Here is a 16,468-nt window from a genome sequence, read left to right on the forward strand (position 1 = left end):
GTTCGTTCGTTCGTTCGTTCATATTTATTGAGTGCTTGCTGTGTGCAGAGCACTGTGCTAAGCGCTTGGAATGTATAATTCGGCCCAATCCCTGCCCAACAACGGGCTCACAGTCTAAAAGGGGGAGACAGCAAAACAAGCATTCATTCAATAGTATTTATTGAGCGCTTACTATGTGCAGAGCACTGTACTAAGCGCTTGGGATGAACAAGTCGGCAACAGATAGAGACAGTCCCTGCCGTTTGACGGGCTTACAGTACAAGCAGTCAGGCACCAGTACCATCAAGATCAATAGAATCATAGATATATGCACATCATTAATAAAATAGAGTAATAAATAATATATGCAAATATGCACAAGTGCTGTGGGAGGGGAATGGGGAAGAGCAGAGGAAGGGAGTAGGGGGAATGGGGAAGGGAGGAGGGAAAGAGAGGGCTCAGTCTGGGAAGGCCTCCTGGAGGAGGTGAGCTCTCAATAGGACTTTGAAGGGGGGAAGAAAGTTAGTTTGGTGGATGTGAGGAGGGAGGGCATTCCAGGTCATGGTAGGACGTGGGTCAGGGGTCGATGGCGGGCCAGGCAAGAACGAGGCACTGTGAGGAGGCTAGCGTTAGTGGAGCGGAGTGTATGGGGTGGGCCAGAGAAGGAGAGAAGGGAGGTGAGGTAGGAGTAGGTCAAGTGATGGAGAGCTCTGAAGCCAAGAGTGAGGATTTTTTGTTTCATGTGAAGGTTGATAGGCAACTACTGAAGGTTTTTGAGGAGGGGAGTGACATGCCCAGAGCGTTTCTGTAGAAAGATAATCAGGATTAGGAAAAGGCAAATTTCGTGCAGTACCATTCTCATTAAAATTGGTTCTGATTCTTCGGAGTTGGTGGAGTTCATCTTGAAATTGGCCCATTTTATGAAGTGACTACGATCTACTCAGACCGTAACCAGTTAGCCTGGTTTTTACAGATATTTAAAGAGCAAGGAAGATTGGCCCATCTTAAACAGTATGATTGGCCCATCTTAAACAGTATGGTTTGGTTTGCTACTGCCGGTTTTGTTCATTTTTGACCTTGCTCATTCTGTTTGGCTAAAGAAATAAAATGGGAGTTTCAATAAAGACATAAAATGGGAGCCCCCCCACTTGTCTGCTGTGTGACTTGGGCAAGTCACTTCACTTCTCTGGGCTTCAGTTACCTCATATGTAAAGTGACGACTGAGAGTGTGAGCCTTATTTGGATGAGGGACTGTATCCAACCTCACTACCCCAGTGCCTAAAACATTGTTTGGCACATAGTAAGCACTTAAAAAATACCATCATTATTTCTGAGTTGTTAAGTTAGACTTAGCCTCAGTAGAGACAAGGATTGTTCTCATTAATATTACATCGCATCTTTCATTTGCCTATGAAGTTATTCACCAGGCCCAGGTTTATATTTATAAAATGTGCCATTACGATTTTTATAGATTGGGTAGGTAGACTGAAAACACTGATAAAAACACAAAGAGCCACTTCTCTCCCCAAAACAAGCTGAGTTTTGCAGTTCTTCAAATTTCTTCATGCAGAAAACCTAACAATGGCCATTAACGTTGAATTCAGATCCGAATATAAACAGTATCACAGAAGCTCCTTTTTTGATAGCCTGGGGGCCCTGAAATCTTGCTAATCTTGGGAAGTAGAACATACGTGCTCAGTAGCTACAATTGACTTACAGCTGACTGACCTAGGAAGCGCTTAATGAATACCATTAAAAAAAATAGAAGAACGAAACGATGAGATGTAATTTTTGCCCTTGAGATGTTCCCAATCTAATGAACAGCCAGGAACTCCAGAACTCGATAATCACTTCGTACTATGGGTTGGTCTCCATGGAGCTCTAGAATCACATATGGAGACAATCCAACCTGACTTTCAGTATCTATCATAGTGTGTTCAAAAGAATAAAAAAAATTAACCCCAGGAGGCTTCTCTTGCTGGCACACGTGAGCAATTTAATATGAAATGAGCAGACAGAATTCTGACATTTGTGAGAAACGTTAAGGAGGCACCTCAGTGCCAAGATCAAAGATGACATATGTAATGGTATAGTGGATAGAGCACTGGCCTGGGAGTCAATTCTAATGGATTCCAATCCCGGCTCTGCCACTTGTCTGTTGTGTGACCTTAGGGTGAGTCACTTCTGTGTGCCTCAGTTTCCTCAAATCTGTAAAATGGGGATTGAGACTGTGAGCCCGTGTGGGACAGGACTGTGTCCAATGCAATTTGTGAAATTGTATATTCCAAGCACTTAGTACAGTGCTCTACACACAGTAAGCGCTCAATAAATACTATTGAATGAATGAATTTGCTAACCCAGTTTTGCTTGTATCCACCCCAGGACTTAGTACAGTGCCTGGCACGTAGTAAGTGCTTAACAGATACCACAGTTATAACACACCAATCCAATGATTAATTATGTGCCTCTGCAGTTTGATATCTATCTACCCCTGAAGAGTGTAAAGCTAGTGGGTAGGAATTGCCTCCATTCATTCATTCAATTCATTCAATAGTATTTATTGAGCGCTTACTATGTGCAGAGCACTGTACTAAGCGCTTGGAATGTACAAGTCGGCAACAGATAGAGACGGTCCCTGCCCTTTGATGGGCTCACAGTCTAATCAGGGGAGACAGGCAGACAAGAACAATGGCAATAAATAGAGTTAAGGGGAAGAACATCTCATAAAAACAATGGCAAATAGAATCAGGGTGATGTACATCTCATTAAACAAAATAAACAAAATAAATAGGGTGATGAAGATATATACAGTTGAGTGCCAACTGTACAGTGCTGAGGGGGTGGGACAGGAGAGGGAAAGGGGGGAGAAGAGGGTTTAGCTGCGGAGAGGTGAAGGGGGGGGTAGAGGGAGCAGAGGGGAAAAGGGGGGAGCTCAGTCTGGGTTGGCCTCTTGGAGGAGGTGAGCTTTAAGTAGGGATTTGAAGAGGGGAAGAGAACTAGATTGACGGAGGTGAGGAGGGAGGGCGTTCCAGGACCGAGGGAGGATGTGGCCCAGGGGTCGACGGCAGGATAGGCGAGACCGAGGGACGGTGAGGAGGTGGGCGGCATTTTCCAAGCAATTAATATAAAGCTCAATAAAGACCACCAATGAAGTGATTGATTCATTCACTCAATCATATTTATTGTACCAGCACTGTACTCCAGGTCACTGTGGTTGTGAAGCATTTAATAGCCAGGTAATAACGTATAATGATATGTCATATCTTGTGCAGGCATTTTTCTCCAAATGAATATCATTAAGGATGATTCTCGTGTTTTGAAGTATAGTGACTCCTCTCCAGGAAAGCAGAGGTCTGTGATGATGACGATGATGATGATAATGGTTAAGCGCTTACTAGGTGTTAAGCACTGTTCTAAGCTCTGGGGTAGATAAAAGGTAGCCAGCCTGGACACAGTCCCTGACTCATGTGGAGCTCACGGTCTTTCTGTTCTACCACCTCCCAGTAACAAAGGCAGAGCTTTGAAGCATCATCACTTTGTCCAACCTGATTACCTTGTATCCACTCTAGCGTTTAGCACACTATTTCTCACCTAATAATTATAATAATGAGAACTGTGGTATTTGTTAAGCTCTTACTCTGTGCCAACCACTGTACTAAGCACGGGGACAGATACGAGATAATCAAGTCCCACACGGTACTCACAGTCTAAGGAGGAAGAACAGATATTGAATCCTCATTTGTGAAGTTGCATAAACTGAGGCACAGAGAAGTTAAGTGAGTGGCCCAAGGTCATACGATGGGTAAATGGAAGAGCCGGGTTTAGAACCCAGGTCTTAATAATAATCATAATAATCATAGTATATGTTAAGTGCTTACTATATGCTGATCACTGTTCCAAGCTCAGTGGAAAGAGTCCAGGCTTGGGAGTCAGAGGACATGGGTTCTATTTCCAGCTCTGCTACTTGTCTTCTGTGTGACTTTGGGCAGGTCACTTCACTTCTCTGTGCCTCAGTTACCTCATCTGAAAATGGGGATTACGACTGTGAGGCCCTTATGGGACAACTTGATTACCTTGTATCTATCCCAGCATTTAGAACAGTGCTCGGCACATAGTAAGCGCTTAACAAATACCATAATTATTACTGGGTAAATACAAGGTAATCAGGTTGGACACAGCCCCTGTCCGTCATGGGGCTCACAGTCTTCATCCCCATTTTACAGTTGAGGTAACTTTGACTTACAGGCCTAAACCTTATCTACTAGGTTATCCTGCTTCCTATAATTACCTGTTATTGTTCCTATTATTAATCTCATATTTATGGAAGCATATTTGCACTTTTATCTGTATCCCTTAAGCACTTGATATTCACCCCTTCACTCATTCATTCATTCAATTGTACTTATTGAGCATTTACTGGGAGCAGAGCACTTTGCTAAGTGCTTGGAAAGTACAATTCAGGCAACAGATAGAGACAATTCCTACCCAACAACGGCTTACAGTCTAGAATGGGGGAGACAGACAACAAAACAAAAGAAGTAGACAGGCATTTACACTATATATGTGGTGCTCTGCACATAGTAAGCACTCAATAAATACCATTGCTTGAAATGCAGTTAGAGCTCAAGAAATACCATAATAATGGTAACGAAGTCTTACTCTGGAGAGAGCACTTTACTACGATCTTGGATCACGCAGTGTAATAGACTTTATACATGCTCCCTACCTTCAAGGAGTTTTAGTCTAGAGGGGAGGACAGTCTCTCAAAAAATTGCAGGGAAATAAATATGAAAATGTTAATTGCTGTTGAATGTTAGTTTGAACTGCATTGTTCTAGGTCCTAAAGACCAAAGCCCCTTTAGACTGTGACCTCGTTGTGAACAGAGAACGTCTGATAATTCTGTTGCATTCTCCCAAGCTCTGGACATAGTAAGCGATCAATAATTACCATTGATTAATTGATAGATTGAGATAAAATGTCAAGTCATGGTCCCTGGCCTCGAGGAATTTACAATCCAATGGTAAATACGGGGAGACACGAATGAGATCGATGAATAGGAAGGCGAGTCAAAACCAATGTAAAACTGCTACGAAACAAAAAAAAAAGGAAAATGTGTATTCTCCTTGGGCTGCTCTGGCACAGAAAACCAAGTCGACTAGGTTCGGGACCCGCTCACGGTGAAACTAAGCGAGTTTTATGGACCCCGGGAGCCAACAATTTCCAAAGCAACGTGCCCGAGGAGTTTGTGTTACTTGTCTCGCGGAGACGAAGGTTTATCGTGAAAATATTGCGATCTGAACTTTACTCAGAGCGCAGATCGGAGCTAGGGAACCCGTGGAACACTATGGCAGCGATCCCAGAACGCGGGGAAGAAAAAACAGTATATTATAGAGAAAGAAAATAGAAAGTTCTATTCCTGCCCACTGAGTTTTGTCCACACCTGAGGAGACTTTCAGCATTTTTATCAACGCGCTTTCTATTTCATGGACCAAAAGAAAGAGTCCGAATATTTAGCGTCTCCTAGTAGTTTTCCGGTCAAAAAATGATGGATTACATGTGGGGGGATTTATATTTATTTGGATTTTTCGGGAGGAACAAACACAACTCGTGAGCCCAGACGAAAGTCCTTGGCGGCCAGCGAGGGGGTTACAGAGCGCACCAATCACAGCGCAGCTCCGCCCTATAAATACAACCCTCCGAGGGGGTCCGTTTACACTAGTGGCTGCCACTTTCTTTTGCGGGGCTTATTTTTTTATTTGCGGTTTTAGAGGACAAAGACCTATCACCATGTCGGAAACGGCTCCTGCTGCACCCGCCGTCCCGGCACCGGTGGAGAAATCTCCGGCCAAGAAGAAGGCCAAGAAGCCTGCGGGCGGAGCGCGGCGCAAGGCCGCGGGTCCTTCGGTGTCGGAGCTGATCACCAAGGCGGTGTCCGTGTCCAAGGAGCGCAACGGAGTGTCCCTGGCCGCTCTGAAGAAGGCGCTGGCCGCCGCCGGCTACGACGTGGAGAAGAACAACAGCCGCATCAAGCTGGGGCTCAAGAGCCTGGTCGCCAAAGGCACCTTGGTGCAGACCAAAGGCACCGGCGCCTCGGGCTCTTTCAAGATCAACAAGAAGGCGGCCGGCTCCGAGGGCAAGGCCAAGCCCAAAGCCAAGAAACCGGCGGCCGCGGCTAAGCCCAAGAAACCCGCCAGCGCTGCCAAGAAGCCCAAGAAGCCTGCGGTTTCCGGGGCCAGAAAGAGCGTGAAAAAGACTCCGAAGAAAGCCAAGAAGCCGGCGGCGGTGGCAGCCAAGAAAGCGGCCAAGAGTCCGAAAAAGACCAAAGCTGTCAAGCCCAAAAAAGCGGCTAAAAGCCCCGCCAAACCTAAAGTGGTAAAGCCTAAAGCAGCCAAGCCAAAGGTTGCGAAACCAAAAACCACCAAGTCCAAGAAGGCGGCTGCGTCCAAGAAGAAGTAAGGTGCTGTACTGCGAACTCTAGGACCACAAAGGCTCTTTTCAGAGCCACCCACAAATTTCAGAAAAAGAGCTAAAAACATTTTGTGGGGGGGTGGGGGTTCATTCCATCAGTTTTTGAGCGCTTCTTTTCTGCAGACCAATTAGTATAGTCCAACAGTCATTCTCTAACTTCAGCGAGTCTAGAAAGGAAGACATTAACACAAATACACATTTACTTACACATCCAACTTAGACGCCCCGCCAACATTGAATGCTAGCTCCGTCGCTGCTGTTGTATGCCCTGGGGCCTTCTATGTGCCTGCTACATCATCCTCGAAGTGGGAGCTCATGTGGGGCAGGAACCTCATTAGAACCCTCGGATCTCTCTGTTTAACGTTTAATAAAACTGGGCCTTTCGCCAACTTGGCTCATTTTCTCCACCCTATTTATCCTCGGCATCAGGCAGGTATTTTTAACCTGCTCACCCCCATTGAGTTCTAAATGACCATGTAATTTGTGACACAGCACCTCAGCGGAAGATGTGGGTGGCTCTGAAAAGAGCCTTTGGGTATCCGAGATTGGTGATTGCGATGAAATATTTAAGCCCTCTCTCCGCGGATGCGGCGGGCCAGCTGGATGTCCTTGGGCATGATGGTGACGCGCTTGGCGTGGATGGCGCACAGGTTGGTGTCCTCGAAGAGCCCCACCAGGTAGGCCTCGCTGGCCTCCTGCAGGGCCATGACGGCCGAGCTCTGGAAGCGCAGGTCCGTCTTGAAGTCCTGGGCGATCTCCCGCACCAGCCGCTGGAAGGGCAGCTTGCGGATCAGCAGCTCGGTGGACTTCTGGTAGCGGCGGATCTCCCGCAGCGCCACGGTGCCGGGCCGGTAGCGGTGAGGCTTCTTCACGCCGCCGGTGGCCGGGGCGCTCTTGCGGGCCGCCTTGGTGGCCAGCTGCTTGCGGGGCGCCTTGCCCCCGGTGGACTTGCGGGCCGTCTGCTTGGTACGTGCCATAACTACGTGATTACTCGATTTTGCTCGCCCCTCCTGGAAATAGGAGCAGTTTTGAGCTGTTCCACCTCTTATATGGATAGAGGTTCTTGTTCATTGGCTGTGAAAAGAGACGAAATTCCCGTCGTCTTCCAGGATTGGGGACTTTCAATCCTCTTTATAATGTGCCGCTCTCCTGGATAAAGCTCCCGCGCGCGCCAATTTCCCCTCGCCTTCATAGTTAAATCCCAGGACTTCATTGTTCCTCTGTTTTGGCATTACATGGAGTTCTGAGATATTTTATTTTTCAGGGTCTCTACCTCCTTTTGGTCAGCAAAGATCAGCTGGAAGTGCTTAGAACATTGTTTGGCCCATAGTAAGCGCTTAACAAATACCATTTTTATTTTTAGAAGTCGAAGGATCTGGGTTCTAATCCCAAATCCACCACTTGCCTGCTGTATGACCTCGAGCAAGATACATGCCTCACTGACCTTTCTCTATGCCTCAGCTTCCTCATCTGTAAAATGGGGATTCAGTGCCTGCTCAACAATTCTGTTGGGAATGCCTGCTCAACAATTCTGTTGGGAACGATCACCAATCACCTCTTTCAGAGCAATCGCGGCCTCCCTGCACTATCACCAACATTGCTTTTCTGTGACTGAGCGTTTCCCAAGGGACGTGCTTATTGATTTAAATTTGTTCTTTTTCACTAGTCTTCCCCACATTGAGAGCTCCCACCACTATCCTCCCTTCATCCAACCTCCGTACGCTATGTACAAAGGCACGATTTTTGAACAAGTTTGGAGGGCAATGCGTGAGAAAATGTTCGGTTCCTGCCTTCTGTGCAAACCTCAAAAAGTGTCTGGAGTTTGGGGACAACGAATATGGTTTGGAAGACTGATGCTTTGATTAGGCTAATTATCACCCCCAAATAAAAACACTAGCGCTTCCATTAGTAGTAGTTTGTGAGTTAGTATTGACTTTCCACTTATATTTGCATAGACAACTCATTGTCTATTGAACACAATGAAACAGGGAACAACTCCTTCTCTGAGGTTGTTGGTGGCCCTTAAGAGAGCCTTTGGTTTCACTAGATTTGAGGAGTCTGGCATTCCCCGGCTTTATTTGCCCTTGGCCTTGTGGTGGCTCTCGGTCTTCTTGGGCAGCAGCACGGCCTGGATGTTGGGCAGGACGCCGCCCTGGGCGATGGTGACCTTGCCCAGCAGCTTGTTGAGCTCCTCGTCGTTGCGGATGGCCAGCTGCAGGTGCCGCGGGATGATGCGGGTCTTCTTGTTGTCGCGGGCCGCGTTGCCCGCCAGCTCCAGGATCTCGGCCGTCAGGTACTCGAGCACGGCGGCCAGGTAGACGGGCGCGCCCGCCCCCACCCGCTCCGCGTAGTTGCCCTTGCGCAGCAGCCGGTGGACGCGGCCCACCGGGAACTGCAGCCCCGCCCGGGACGAGCGGGTCTTGGCCTTGGCGCGAGCCTTGCCTCCTTGCTTTCCGCGGCCAGACATAGTGAATGGCAAGACCCAACAACCTTCAGAAGAATCCTAAAAACATATTAAGACCTCAGTAAAACAGTGACCTTATATAGGTAACGCAGGGAGTCTTTTGGTTGGTTAAAATTTTTCCATTTTATGGTCATCCAATAAGGTGTAGGATTTAGAATCCGTTAATTTGCGTAAAATAAAGAGCATCCTCTGATCAGAATGAGCTATTTTTAACCAGAATTCATAAGTTTACCTTCCTCGCAAAGAAGGCGCTGTTTTAAGAGCCGTAGTCGTTTCTTAACGCTATGCCTGAGCCAGCCAAATCCGCTCCAGCCCCCAAAAAGGGCTTCAAGAAGGCAGTGACCAAAACGCCGAAGATGGCAAGAAGCGCAAGCGAAGCCGCAAGGAGAGCTACTCCATCTACATGTACAAGGTGCTGAAGCAGGTCCACCCCGACACGGGCATCTCGTCTAAGGCCATGGGCGTCATGAACTCGTCCTCAACGGCATCTTCGAGCGCATCGCCGGCGAGGCTTCCCGCCTGGCGCACTACAACAAGCGCTCCACCATCACGTCCCGGGAGATCCAGACGGCCGTCTGCCTGCTGCTGCCCGGGGAGCAACCCAAGCACGCCGTATCCGAAGGGACCAAGGCCGTCACCGAATACACCAGCTCTAAGTACTATATCTATGCTTCTCGCTCCAAAACTAAAACCTCCCTTCAGCCCCACATACTCATTCACGAAAAGGCCGTAGCAACTACCCTTTGGCTACCCGTTAGGTGACCTGTACACCTGATTCACCTCCCAACGGTTACACCACAACGGAAGTCAAGATTCTCTTTACCTTCCTTAACCATCCTTCAACACTATAACCTAGACGTCCTTATAGTTGGGAGTTTTGACCAGCTTAGTAATAGCTTACATAAATTGAACGCTCCAGCTCTTTTAAGTGATACTGTGGGCGGCCCTGAAAAGGGCCTTTTAGTTTGTTGGGTTAATAAAAGAAAAGTTTAGCCACCGAAGCCATACAGAGTACGGCCCTGGCGTTTAAGGGCGTAGACGACATCCATAGCGGTAACGGTTTTCCGCTTAGCGTGCTCCGTATAGGTGACGGCATCGCGGATCACGTTCTCCAGGAAAACCTTGAGCACCCCGCGGGTCTCCTCGTAGATCAGCCCGGAGATGCGCTTGACTCCTCCACGACGGGCCAAACGGCGGATAGCGGGTTTGGTGATGCCCTGGATGTTATCCCGCAGCACTTTCCGATGCCGCTTAGCACCGCCTTTTCCCAGTCCCTTTCCGCCTTTACCACGCCCAGACATATTGAAAGGCTAAAAGACTATTCCCTCAAAACCCAAAGAACAACGGTAAGAAAACGGCGCGCCGCCGTTTATATATAGCCCAAAGTCGGACCTGATTGAAACCAGCGTTCACGAGGTCCGCCCCGCCTCAAACCCCGCCCCTTCTTTTCTAAACGCTTCTAACGGTCACATTTCATTTATTCATCTCTATTAAGCACTTAACTCTGGGCACAGCACTGTACTAAGCGCTTAAGTTCACAGAAGGCGAGGGTAGAGAAGGCAAACCTTTTACCTTTTATAGATTTTTGTCTGGTTTTCGTTTCGCCCCCGTCTCCATTAAGCATATCATGTTTGCATTCTGTTCGAAAATTTCACTGGTTTTCTTCCACTGTGAGGTGGTTGTGGACGGGACTGTGCTTGGTTATTGTTATGTTGTATTCTCTCAAGCGCTTAGCACAGTCCTTTGCTCACACTAAGCGCTCAATAAATGCGACTGAATGAATGAATAAGGAGTTGGGGGAAGGAGGGCTTAGTTGGGGAAGACTTAAATGAACTGGTCTGGATTCAAAAATGTTTCTGGCCTGCAAGGACGTTATTTAAACAATTTTCGCTTCAATCAGTTGAATTTGCATACTTGATAGGGGGCGAAGATTGCATTCAAAAATTACCTCTACAGCAGTGAGAATCACATAGAACTGGCTTACCCGGGCCTCTGATAATGAAATGTCCGAGTTGATTGGATGAAAACGTTAGAAAATCCCACGTTGGGACGTGGTTGATTACCATTTCATCGATAATCCAATTCATTAGGACTCTTGTTTGATGGTTAAAGCGTTCCAGTTACTGCTCCTATTTTTAATTGCATTCGAGAACATCTTTTCATGTCTCCCAATATAACGTTCAGGACTGAAAGCTGAATTTTAATTATCAGGGAGACTATTAGCATGAATGCTCCTAGATCTAGAGGAGCTGACCCTGGCTCCCCCATTGCTTTCACATAGTGCTTTGCTCATAGTAAGTGCTCTGTAAATACGTTTGAATGAAATGCAAATGAATGGATGCCTCAGCTAGTAAATAAATGAGTTAGCAGCTCACGTTCATCTCACTGTTGTTCCTTTTTCGCCTACTCCTATCCTCTGTACTAAGATCAGAGCTGTTATAAAGTTGAGGCAAGGCTACAACTCTGCGATCTCATGTCTTAGGAGCTCAACCCCAGATATCAACTATTAGCTTTCTCTAACATTAATTTAGTGAACTGGCTATTACCTACTTGAAGTTGACTAGAAGCAGCATCCCCTCTCAAGGTCACACCTACAGATTTCCAGTAATCTACCAGTCTCGGCTAATAATAATAATGTTGGTATTTGTTAAGCGCTTAGTATGTGCAGAGCACTGTTCTAAGCGCTGGGGTAGACACAGGGGAATCAGGTTGTCCCACGTGGGGCTCACAGTCTTCACCCCCATTTTACAGATGAGGTAACTGAGGCACAGAGAAGTTAAGTGACTTGCCCACAGTCACACAGCTGACAAGTGGCCGAGCCGGGATTCGAACCCATGAGGGAGACTCAAGCAGAGGCTACCATTCCATTAGTAGCTTGGGCAGTGGCTAGCGAGCGGAAGGCAATCTGCTACAAGTCAAAACTCACCCGTGATGGGCAGCAGCGGCATGGGAGTCGAGGGTGCTTTACTGCGCAGAAGGCGACAATGGTAAACTACTGTATCTTTACCAAAAAAATTATGGATACACTACCAGAACGAATGGAAATGGAGAATGGGGCGCTCTGGGAGAGATGTATCCATAGTGTCGCTATGGGTCAGAGACGATTAAGACAAGAAGCAGCATGGTCTAGTGGATACAGCACAGGCCTGGAAATCAAGGACCTGGGTTCTGATCCTCTCTCATCCGCTGAGTGAAAATGGGCAGGTGACTCAGTTAGCTCATCTATAAAATGGGGATCAGAAATGTGAACATGAGGGACAGGGACTACCGTATCCCACCCTGACTGTACTTGCACTCCACGAGCTTAGAACAGCATTTGGCACAAATGTTTAGCACACAATTGCTCAGTCTTCTCCGATTAGACTGCAAGCCCGTCAAAGGGCAGAGACCGTCTCTGTTACCGATTTGTACATTCCAAGCGCTCAGTAAAGTGCTCTGCATATAGTAAGCGCTCAATAAATACTAGTGAATGAATGAATGAACACATCTTTGGTGGGAAAGAGTTTTTTGTTAGTAGCATTTTACACTGTCAACATCCCCTGCAAAAATTCAGTAGTAACAGCTTTTTTTGACAGGGTGGGTGGCTCTGAAAAGAGCCTTTGGTTTCAGTGGGTTTGAGAAATCTAGGTTTTTCCGGCTTTACTTGCCCTTAGCCTTGTGGTGGCTCTCGGTCTTCTTGGGGAGCAGCACGGCCTGGATGTTGGGCAGGACGCCGCCCTGGGCGATGGTGACCTTGCCCAGCAGCTTGTTGAGCTCCTCGTCGTTGCGGATGGCCAGCTGCAGGTGCCGCGGGATGATGCGGGTCTTCTTGTTGTCGCGGGCCGCGTTGCCAGCCAGCTCCAGGATCTCGGCCGTCAGGTACTCGAGCACGGCGGCCAGGTAGACGGGCGCGCCCGCCCCCACCCGCTCCGCGTAGTTGCCCTTGCGCAGCAGCCGGTGGACGCGGCCCACCGGGAACTGCAGCCCGGCCCGGGACGAGCGGGTCTTGGCCTTGGCGCGCGCCTTACCTCCCTGCTTTCCCCGACCAGACATAGCGGCAACAACCAACAAAATCAAGTAGAAAAAATATTAAGAAAGTGCGAGCGCGGTCCTTTTATACGTTCTGCGAGGAGTCAAAGTGAAGCGTTTTGATTGGCTAGAATGAACCCTGCTCGTGTTATCCAATAGAAAAGCAGAACTGGAATCCTGTCGTTTGCATACGGAACTCCCGCTTACTCTCCAATCAGATTGAAGCAAAATCAAACCCTCATTTACATAAGGAATCCTATAAATAAGAGGGCCCTTCGACGGAGAGGTATTGTTACTGGTAGTCTGTGAGGGGCAGTAGTAGCAACCATGCCTGACCCCGCCAAGTCCGCCCCAGCCCCCAAAAAGGGGTCGAAGAAGGCGGTGACCAAAGCGCAGAAGAAGGACGGGAAGAAGCGCAAGCGGAGCCGCAAGGAGAGCTACTCCATCTACGTGTACAAGGTGCTGAAGCAGGTCCACCCCGACACGGGCATCTCGTCCAAGGCCATGGGCATCATGAACTCGTTCGTCAACGACATCTTCGAGCGCATCGCCGGCGAGGCTTCCCGCCTGGCGCACTACAACAAGCGCTCCACCATCACGTCCCGGGAGATCCAGACGGCCGTGCGCCTGCTGCTGCCCGGGGAGCTGGCCAAGCACGCCGTGTCCGAGGGCACCAAGGCCGTCACCAAGTACACCAGCTCCAAGTAAGCTGCCCCTGAGGCTTCTCGCTCAACGAACCCAAAGGCTCTTTTCAGAGCCACCCACTCGCTCGCAAAACTGCTGTAGTTCTTTTCTATGGGCTGATAACGGTATAATAATAGTATCGGTATTTGTTAGGCGATTAGTATGTGCAGAGCACTGTTCTAAGCGCTGGGGGAGATAGAGTAATCAGGTTGTCCCACGTGGGGCTCAGTCTTCATCCCAATTTTCCAGATGAGGTAACAGGCACAGGGAAGTGAAGTGACTCGCCCCCAGTCACCCAGCTGACAAGTGGCAGAGCGGGGATTCGAACCCATGACCTCTGACTCCAAAGCCCGGGCTCTTGCCACTGAACCACGCTGCTTCGCTCTGTTAAGCGCTTACTCTGTCAAACGCTGGAATAGAAACGAGGTCATCAGCTTGTCCCTCGTGTGACCCCCCCCCCCAGGCTCAGTTTCCTCATCTGTAAAATGGGGTTTAACTGTGAGCCTCACGTGGGACGACCTGACTGATGTCGCTGTATCTCCTCCAGCGCTTAGAACAGTGCCCTGCACATAGTAAGCGCTTAACAAGTACGAACATTATTATCCCTACTTTACAGAGGAGGCAACTGAGGCGTACAAGTGAAAACGACCTGCCCAAAGTCACGCAGCTGACGAATGGCGGAGCCGGGATTAGAACCCACGACCTCTGACTCCCAAGCTCGGGCTCTTTCCGTTAAGCCACCACCCCAGCGCGTAGGACCCCCTACCACAGAAGCGCTTAACAATTCCTAACAAAATTTCTCCCCTATTAGTGCTCTGCATTTGACTGTTTATTGAGCGCTTACTGTGTGCAGAGCACTGTGCTAAACGCTTGGGAGGGCAACGAGCTTCAAGTCTACAGGGGAGGGAGACGGACAGCAATACAAATAAAATGAGGCTTTCCAATAGGTCGCTCTAAAGCTAGGCTAAAATCCATTGGCATATGTGGATAAAGGGAATGTGCCTTTTTAGCGTACTCCCAAGCGCTTAGTACACTGTTCTGCACACAGCGAGCGCTCAATAAATACGATGGTATTCAAATCCGCCGGAGACGGGAGGGATCGAATCCCAAATTTCCAGCGGAAAGGTTTCGTATTTTGACAGAAGATGGAGCCCGAGACCAAGCAGGCTCCAAAAAGTGGGTTGGCCTCCTCTCTCTGTCCCCTTCTTCTGGTAGAATGTCCACCCACGTCTGTCAATCAGTGGCATTTATTGAGCGCTGTGCGCAGAGCACTGTGCTAAGCGCTTGGAAGAGTACAATACAGCAGAGTTGGTAGGTATGATCCCTGCACGCCACAAGCTCACAGTCTCAGCGTGCCCCTTTTCTAAATTGAAGGGGGTCGGTCCTTATGCCCTCAAACTGGTGCTTAAGCGCTTACGATGCGCCGGGCACTGTACTAAGCGTTGTGTGGGGATACAAGCAAATCGGGTAGGACAGTCTCTGTCGCGCATTTTATCCCCATTTTAGGGATGAGGGACCTAAGGCCCAGAGAAGTGAAGTGACTTGCCCAAGATCACGCAGCTGACACGTGGCTGAGTCAGGATTAGAACCCAGGTCCTTCTGACTCCCCAGCCTTGGGCTCTATCCATTAGGCCACGCTGCTATCGTGGCTCAGTGGAAAGAGCCCGGGCTTGGGAGTCAAAGGTCGTGGGTTCTAATCCCGGCTAAACCGCTGGCCAGCTGTGAGACTTTGGGCAAGTCACTTCACTTCTCCGTGCCTCAGTTCCCTCATCTGTAAAATGGGGATGAAGACTGTGAGCCCCACGTGGGGCAACCTGATCACCTTGTATCCCCCACCTCAGCGCTTAGAACAGTGCTTTGCACGTAGTAAGCGTTTAACAGATGCCATCATTATTAAATCACCCTTCCCTTTACCTCTTTCACCCCTAATCGCAGTTCACAGTCATGCTTGGGCCTGGATCCAATGGCTCTGGGAATTTTCTTTGGGAAAACAATAAAGGAGTTTTATACAAGGTGCTTGGGGATCCCCAGGAGTATATTGTGTGATCTCCCCCTTGAAGAAGTCAACTGCCCACAACACCAGGTTGAGAATCTAGATTTTAAAGCGTCTCTTTGGGAGTCCAAGAAGAAGGATCCGAGAAGCAGCGTGGCTCAGTGGAAAGAGCACGGGGCTTTGGAGTCAGGGCTCATGAGTTCGAATCCCAGCTCTGCCACTTGGTATTTGGTATTTGTTAAGCGCTTACTATGTGCAGAGCACTGTTCTAAGCGCTGGGGTAGACACAGAGGAATCAGGTTGTCCCACGTGGGGCTCACAGTCTTCATCCCCATTTTACAGATGAGGGAACTGAGGCACAGAGAAGTTCAGTGACTCGCCCACAGTCACACAGCTGACAAGTGGCAGAGCTGGGATTCGAACTCCTGACCTCTGACTCCAAAGCCCATGCTCTTTCCACTGAGCCACTCTGCTTCTCACTTGTCAGCTGTGTGACTGTGGGCAAGTCACTTAACTTCTCTGTGCCTCAGTTCCCTCATCTGTAAAATGGGGATGAAGACTGTGAGCCCCACGTGGGACAACCTGATTCCCCTATGTCTACCCCAGCGCTTAGAACAGTGCTCGGCACATAGTAAGCGCTTAACAAATACCAACATTATTATTATCATTATTAAGGATAGCATAACTCGTCGTGGGCAGGGACTGTGCCTACCAACTCTGCGATAGTGTGCTCTCCCAAGCGCTTAGTACAGTGCTCTGCACATAGCAAGTGCTCAACAAAGACCATTATTCATTCAATCGTATTTATTCAATAGTATTTACTAGGCACTTACTGTGTGCATAACACTAATAACGATGATAAAGCTCTTTG

The 16,468-nt window shown here is 48.5% G+C and overlaps 5 protein-coding genes and 1 pseudogene across 5 annotated transcripts; 3 read left to right on the forward strand and 3 right to left on the reverse strand.

Annotated features, from left to right (window-relative positions):
- Positions 1 to 5,708: 5,708 nt before the first annotated feature.
- Positions 5,709 to 6,858, forward strand: LOC107547715 (histone H1.4-like). The gene has a single exon (XM_016226983.3). It carries the CDS (start codon positions 5,768 to 5,770, stop codon positions 6,434 to 6,436), a length of 669 nt encoding a protein of 222 aa, XP_016082469.2. The 5' UTR covers positions 5,709 to 5,767; the 3' UTR covers positions 6,437 to 6,858.
- Positions 6,859 to 8,516: 1,658 nt separating this feature from the next.
- LOC100093239 (histone H2A type 1) lies at positions 8,517 to 8,946 on the reverse strand. Its single transcript, XM_001514562.3, has one exon. The coding sequence runs from the start codon at positions 8,913 to 8,915 to the stop codon at positions 8,523 to 8,525; it is 393 nt and encodes a 130-aa protein (XP_001514612.1). The 5' UTR covers positions 8,916 to 8,946; the 3' UTR covers positions 8,517 to 8,522.
- Positions 8,947 to 9,117: 171 nt separating this feature from the next.
- Positions 9,118 to 9,674, forward strand: LOC100093379 (annotated as a pseudogene).
- A 197-nt stretch (positions 9,675 to 9,871) lies between these two features.
- Positions 9,872 to 10,254, reverse strand: LOC100093250 (histone H4). Its single transcript, XM_001514647.4, has one exon. The coding sequence runs from the start codon at positions 10,211 to 10,213 to the stop codon at positions 9,902 to 9,904; it is 312 nt and encodes a 103-aa protein (XP_001514697.1). The 5' UTR covers positions 10,214 to 10,254; the 3' UTR covers positions 9,872 to 9,901.
- Positions 10,255 to 12,400: 2,146 nt separating this feature from the next.
- Positions 12,401 to 12,968, reverse strand: LOC100093253 (histone H2A type 1). The gene has a single exon (XM_001514662.4). It carries the CDS (start codon positions 12,942 to 12,944, stop codon positions 12,552 to 12,554), a length of 393 nt encoding a protein of 130 aa, XP_001514712.1. The 5' UTR covers positions 12,945 to 12,968; the 3' UTR covers positions 12,401 to 12,551.
- A 247-nt stretch (positions 12,969 to 13,215) lies between these two features.
- Positions 13,216 to 13,693, forward strand: LOC100093382 (histone H2B type 1-O). Its single transcript, XM_001514690.4, has one exon. The coding sequence runs from the start codon at positions 13,248 to 13,250 to the stop codon at positions 13,626 to 13,628; it is 381 nt and encodes a 126-aa protein (XP_001514740.1). The 5' UTR covers positions 13,216 to 13,247; the 3' UTR covers positions 13,629 to 13,693.
- The last annotated feature ends 2,775 nt before the right edge of the window (positions 13,694 to 16,468 follow it).

Source organism: Ornithorhynchus anatinus, chromosome X5, assembly GCF_004115215.2.
Source record: "Ornithorhynchus anatinus isolate Pmale09 chromosome X5, mOrnAna1.pri.v4, whole genome shotgun sequence".
Lineage (NCBI taxonomy): Eukaryota > Metazoa > Chordata > Mammalia > Monotremata > Ornithorhynchidae > Ornithorhynchus > Ornithorhynchus anatinus.